Consider the following 6555-nt stretch of genomic DNA (forward strand, 5'->3'; position numbering starts at 1 on the left):
CACGACACGTGTCCGATTTCTGTCCACTAAACTTCCCAAAATCAACGATTCCTCTCCGCCACGTGTCCCTCTCCCTCTCTTCCTTCATACGTGTCGATTTGTCCTAATTCCATCTAATCCCCCTGCATTCCCTTAACCTTTTCTTACCTTAAATTACAAGGTTAGCAACTTTTGACTAATACTGTGAATTAAAATAAATAAACTTCCAATTTTATGTTCTTTTTAAATATTTTTAAAAATCAAAATTAGAAGTTCGAAGTTTTATTAACATAAATATTTTTAAATTTCAAAACGAATTTCTGGTCCATTGATTTCAAAATTTATAGTTTAATTTTGATTTTTCATTAAATATTCACTATCCATCTTTAACGTTAATGTCTATTAATTAGTTTAAAATAATTATGAAATTTCAAATTTAGTTTTAATAGTGATAAAATTATGTAACTTACTAAAAGTTACTATTAAAGATGAAAAATAAATATTTGGTAAAAATTTGAGGTTAAAAGAGTGAATCTAAATTTATGACCAATTGAAATAAAACTCAAACTTCAAAATTAAAGTTGTACCATTTTAAAATCTAAAAACGAAATTGAAATCCAACTCGAAAAGTAAGAATTATAAGCGTAGTCCTTGTTCAGTAACCAACTGATTTTATATTTTTATTTTTGAAAACTAACTCTAGACATTAGTTACATCTCTAAATTCTCTCATTTGTTATCTACCTCTTACAAATAGTTTAGAAAACTAAACCAAAATTTGAAAACTAAAAGAAGTAACTTTTAATTTTTTTTATAATTTAAATAATAATTTAATCATTATACTTGAGAAAAATGTAAATTAAAAAAAAAAAAAGACTTTTAACTCTTTTTTCATTTAAGTGGGTCATTTTGAAGTAGATGGTATGACCATACCAACGAATGTCATATAAAGTCAAATGAATTATTTTCTAAAAAATTATAAATTCCTAAACTTTTATCTAATAAATTAGTTCAAAATAGTTATCAAATCAGATGGTAATATTTTAAAATTTAAGGATAAAATAAGAATTAGTTATTTTTCCTAAAACCTTTGGAAAAGCGTTATTGAAATATTGATTGAAGTGAGAATAATGTGTGATTCCAAATTATTTTTACACAATAAAATTTTTCTGATGGGTCATAATTTATTCGATTATATAAATTGATGTGGTTACTAATTTTGTAGATAGTAGGCTTATAACCCCACCATTAATAACGATACTAGTATAGTAAAGTACAGTAAATCATTTTTTTATATTAAAAAAAAAAAGGAAGGGAACACGTGGGAAGTCACGTGTAAAGGACCTGAATCCCCACGTTAAAGTCGTGAACCCTCCGCACGCATTATGAGGACGCACAATTTCAGTCAAAGATGAATCTTTCAAGTTTTAACACCATATGGTTAAAAAAATTAAATAAATAAAAAAGAAAAGAATATTAGCTTTAACAGAGTTATCGTGTTATGGCTTACATTACGACACATCGTTCTCTCTACTTCCACCTCATCACGCCGACTAGGATAAAAACTAATATCTGACGGTTGATGAACCGCCACGTGTACTACGGTGTACGGAAAATTGGAATGTTGCCCACACAGAATGGGAAAACCCTTTTGGCTAAGGAACCGCCTTTTTATTTATTTATTTAAATTACAAATTAAAAAATTTTAAATATAATAAAAATAAAATACTCCTTTCTGCTTGTGGGCGGCTGACCTACTTTTTGTAATCTCGGGAATCCAGCCGTTTACCTTTTTACCCTCCTCTCATTTTACGACACGTGTACATCCAGACAAACTCTCCACCTCCTTAAAACACTGAACCGCCCGCCACCGGCCCCACCCCGGTCCGCCCGGCCCCACCCTTTCTGAAAAAATAAAAATAAAAATAAAAATAACCCACTTTTCGAATTTCTTTCTATAAACGGAATTAACCGAATTTTTAAACATCTTTTTCTCTCCATATTTCACATATATATTTTCTTTTTCTAGAAAAACAAATTTCTTTTCATCCTAAATTTCTAGTTGTTTTGAGTTCCATTCTTGATTTTAAATCTAGGTTTCGTTTATCCCCTTCTAATTAAACTTTTTAATTTGTACCAATAATAGTGAAAAGACGTTGAAACCCAAGAATAAAATAATAAAAACTAATTTTCTACAAATAAACATAAACGTTACAGAATACAAAGGGGTACCATATATATAAATATTTTGTATATATAGAGTCTATTCATTTTTCTTTATTTCATTCCTTGTATAAACATGTTCCTAAATTACAATCAAGAAAGGAAAATATATATATATAAAAAGAGAAGACGAGGGAAAAAAAAAAAAACAAAAACAAACAAACAATATTCACATCTATAAACCCAAAACTCACGTATAAGCGTCCTATTTCATATAAATATCATCTATAGAACACTAGTCAATCCTTTGTTTTTTTTTTTTTCTTTTATGCTCCCAAGTCCACCATCTTTGTCCTATTTCAACATTCACCCCATTCATCCTCTTCCTTCTCATTTTCCACCCCTGTATTTACATTAAACTTAACCTAAAACGTAAAACGGCAATAATTAAAGCTCCTCCTAACACCAAGGGAGCTCATGCGAAAACTACATTATGATATCCATCATATCTCTGTATTTAAATTAGGAAAAGAAAAGGGTGATTTTTATGAAGTAAAAAAAAAAAATTTCAAATAAAAAAAAAGTTTTTTTTTTCTTTCAATATTCGATAATGAGTCCTCCCATTGGAGCTCTATGAGGAATCCCCTTTCTTCGTTTGGCTGTTCTATAACTGACCAAAGTTGGTGGTGGCGTTGACGGTGTGAAACTCTGCACCACTCTGTTCTTATTGTTGTTCTTCATTATTCTTCCTTGACTACTACTACTACTACTGTACGACGAATCCTCTGAATCCGATCCCATCACTCGCCGTTTCTTCTCGAAATTCTTCGATGTTCCCACAATCTAAAAACAAACAAAAACCCACAATTCATTTCTTAAAATTCTTCCACATTGACGAGAAAAATCGACTTCAGATTTGAATATTTTCTTACCTTACAGCCAAGAGAACAGAATCGGAAGGAATCGAGGAGACTGCGTTCACAAACTTCACAGGTGTTCGTCACACCTTTCCCAGGCCTAGGCTGTGGACGTTCATTCAAGAAAACAACTCTCGCACTGTTGATAATGTAGGTTTGAACGCCGGTTATGTCGAGAACTTTCTGAATCTCAGACACCCTTATCACATCATGATATGAAGATCTTCTAATCTGTAACCAGAAAACAGAGCCACAATCAGAAAAGAAAACAGAGCAACCGAACCACTGTTTTTGGGAATGAGAACAGAAATTAACCTGAATAGCGCGATGGTCTTTATGAAAAGCGAGACAGAGAGAACAGAGAGCGCCATTCATGCAATCCAAACAATACATATTACATTCACTCTTATGAGAATCAGCGTGAAATTTGCATTGAACAAAGAAGCTTTCACGGAGTAAAGGTTTCAACCATGGCGGCCATCTGTTATCTTCATCTTCAGGACAACCAACACCCTGTTAACATTGAAAAAAAAAAAATCAAAGCCCAGGATTAAGAATGAATGGTGAGAGATTTAGAGAAGAACCCAGAAAAGGATTTACCATGATTGTTCGATTCTTGGAGTTAATTTGAGGGAGAGTAGATTGTTGGTGATGTTCGATAGCCAGATTGAAGGAAGAAGAGAGAAGAAGAGAGGGGTTTTTGATGAAGGGCGGCGAAGGGGGAAATTTTGGAAGAGCTAAGAAGGGAGAGAGAGAAGCGATTCTTATCTGCAAAAAGTCTAAACCGAAGCAAAAAGGTCCGAAGCCGAAGCAAATGAGAGAAGATGCGTTGGCTACAAGGAACTCTTCTCCTTCTTTCCTTTATAAATTTGCTTTCATTTTCCTCTTTGCTTCGGTCTTATCGCATATTTTTTTGTTCTATTACATTCCCCCCATCACATTATTTTTATTCTAATTATTATTTCCCCCCATTAACGCATATTATTTAACTTTCTTCAATTGCAAATGTGTCCCTATAGTGTCAAAAAGTTACACTTTAGTACCTATCATTTATAATTTAATCTTACAAAATTCTAGGGATTATTAATAACGGTTTTATCTCATCATAAACACTATTTATTGACATTTTATAAATTTGTTAGTGTGTCATAATTTTAAAAAACAGGCTTTCTAATTTTATTTTTACAACCTTGCTAGAAATTAGACAAAAAAAATAAATAAAAAAAAAATAGAAACTTACATGTAAAAAGTGTTTATAGATTTAATTTTAAAAAATCAAATAGTTACCGACTAATAATTTAGTAATGATTTCGTCATCGTATTTTCAATTTTATAACAATTTAATCTTTTAAAACTTACCAATTTAGTCTCTTTTGTAAAATTTAGTAGTAAGATTTAATAATTTTTTTCATAAATAAATTAATAAACTAATTAGGAACTCAATATGTTTCAAAGTTTAAAATTATCAAATAATAAGAAGTGTCATTTAGACCTCTATTTGATAACAATTTTGTTTTTGAAAATTAAGCATATGGACATTACTTCCGTTTCTAATTTTCTTCCTTTATTATCTACTTTTCATCGTTGGTTTAAAAAATCAAACCAAATTTTGAGAACTAAATAAAGCAGCTTTAAAAAAGTTGTTTTTGTTTTTGGAATTTGACTAAGAATTCAATATGCAAATCATGATAAAAAATGTAGATGATATAGACTTAATTTTTATAGGTAATAACAAAAACAAAATAATTATATATCAAAATTCAAGAACTAAATTCTATAAGATTAAAAGTTTACGGACTCAATCGTTACAAAACGAAATCGGGCTAAAGTTGTGAGATGAAAAGTGTTTTTAACCTATTTTCATCCACTGATGACTTTATTTCTTCATCATTAATTACATTTTGAAATTTCCATTGGATTTCTCTTTGCTAATTACTGCTGCTTCCCCGGAAACTTCAAAAAATGGAAATCAAAATTTATAAATTAGGGAATAAATAAAATGCTTTAGCTTTTAGGGTATACATACAATTCAACAAATGTTACTTATATTTTCCGTTCTTAGCTATCAATCGCTATATTAAAGTGTCAAAATATGCATTATTCAACAGATATAAAATTTATAATATCAAATTCAGACGTTCGATTCTTCACTTCGCATATATATTAAAAAAAAAGTGCTAGATTGTAGTGGACAATAATATTGCATAATTGATTTTTGGTTTAAAATCATCGAAACTAAATTCTAACTTTCTACAAATTATTGGGACCAAATTTATAATTTAACGTTAATTTTAAAACAATATAAGATTATCGTAACTAAATACAATGAGCTCTTATAGAATGCTTTTAGAAAACTATTTGTTTCTTTCCCTTTTTAGTGTTCTTAATTATTACCGTAAATTTCATAAATGGGAACCTTACAATAATATATTTTGATGGGCAAATTATATCAAATAAAATAAATGGGTATTTAATAGAGTTTATAATATGACTTAAAAAAGAAAGTTAATAAAAATATGATAAAAAATTTGTTTCAGTTTTTTAATTTGGTAACCAGAGATTTAAATTACTTTTAATAAATTAATTATAAATATAATGAGTTATTGGCATAAAATTATATTCTTTTATTATATAATAATACTAGAAATATAGACTGTTTATTATTATTATTATTTTATTTAAGGTGTGACGAGAGGGGGAGAAATATTATATATTATTTTCTTCCCTATTTTATTCATTCAAAGTTCTGGTCTTATTCAATACTACGACCTTATTTTGTGAATCCATTTTTGGAAGTATATATTTGAATTTATTCTTCCAAATGAAAAAAAAAAATAAAAGAAAAAAAAAATAAATCTCTTTGGTCAAATAACCAACCAAAAATTTCACTTTCTTTTTACTTTATAAAAGCATAAGTCTCACATTAATTAATGTTTAAATAATGGAGAATTGGGCAACCTAATCCAATTTAATAAATTTGTGGAGAGAAATGAAGATTCCTAGCCTAATTTGGGTGTTTGAAACATGCTTGTACCAAATCTTGATGAGTTTGTTCCTTAGGTTGTGAAGTAGTTTAACTTGTCAATAAATTAACATTAAATTTTTTATAATCATAATCGTAAAATTATTTGTCACTCCACAAATATTCATATATGGAATTTAGTTCTATTGAATATCATAAAAATATGAAAAGTAAAATAATGCGATATTGAATCAAGAATATAATTATTAATCTAGAAATAATTGATACGTATGTGTTAAGAAGTTTAAAATTTTATAGGAATGATTTATTTTTATAAAAGAAAAAGTAATATTTATCTCCCTAAATATTGGAGATTTGCTTTGGACAACATATATATTGGTTGGGATTGGGTATTGTGCAATCACCGATTATTAGGTTAGGAAACAATGATTTAAAAATATTCATATGTGCATTATTTCAAGACCAAAAATAGTGAAACCTTAAAATGTAATGAGAATAAAATAAATTTATTAAA

General features: G+C 28.6%; 1 protein-coding gene across 1 annotated transcript; it reads right to left on the reverse strand.

Moving 5' to 3' along the window:
* Positions 1 to 2214: 2214 nt before the first annotated feature.
* Positions 2215 to 4081, reverse strand: LOC120078532 (protein RGF1 INDUCIBLE TRANSCRIPTION FACTOR 1-like). The gene is made up of 4 exons (XM_039032807.2): positions 3659 to 4081; positions 3374 to 3571; positions 3074 to 3289; positions 2215 to 2984 (listed from the first exon to the last, which is right to left on the reverse strand). The coding sequence occupies exons 1-4, from the start codon at positions 3659 to 3661 to the stop codon at positions 2739 to 2741; spliced, it is 663 nt and encodes a 220-aa protein (XP_038888735.1). The 5' UTR covers positions 3662 to 4081; the 3' UTR covers positions 2215 to 2738.
* Positions 4082 to 6555: the final 2474 nt, after the last annotated feature.

This window comes from Benincasa hispida, chromosome 5 (assembly GCF_027475165.1).
Source record: "Benincasa hispida cultivar pf3 chromosome 5, pf3_genome.v1.1, whole genome shotgun sequence".
Classification (NCBI taxonomy): Eukaryota; Viridiplantae; Streptophyta; class Magnoliopsida; order Cucurbitales; family Cucurbitaceae; genus Benincasa; species Benincasa hispida.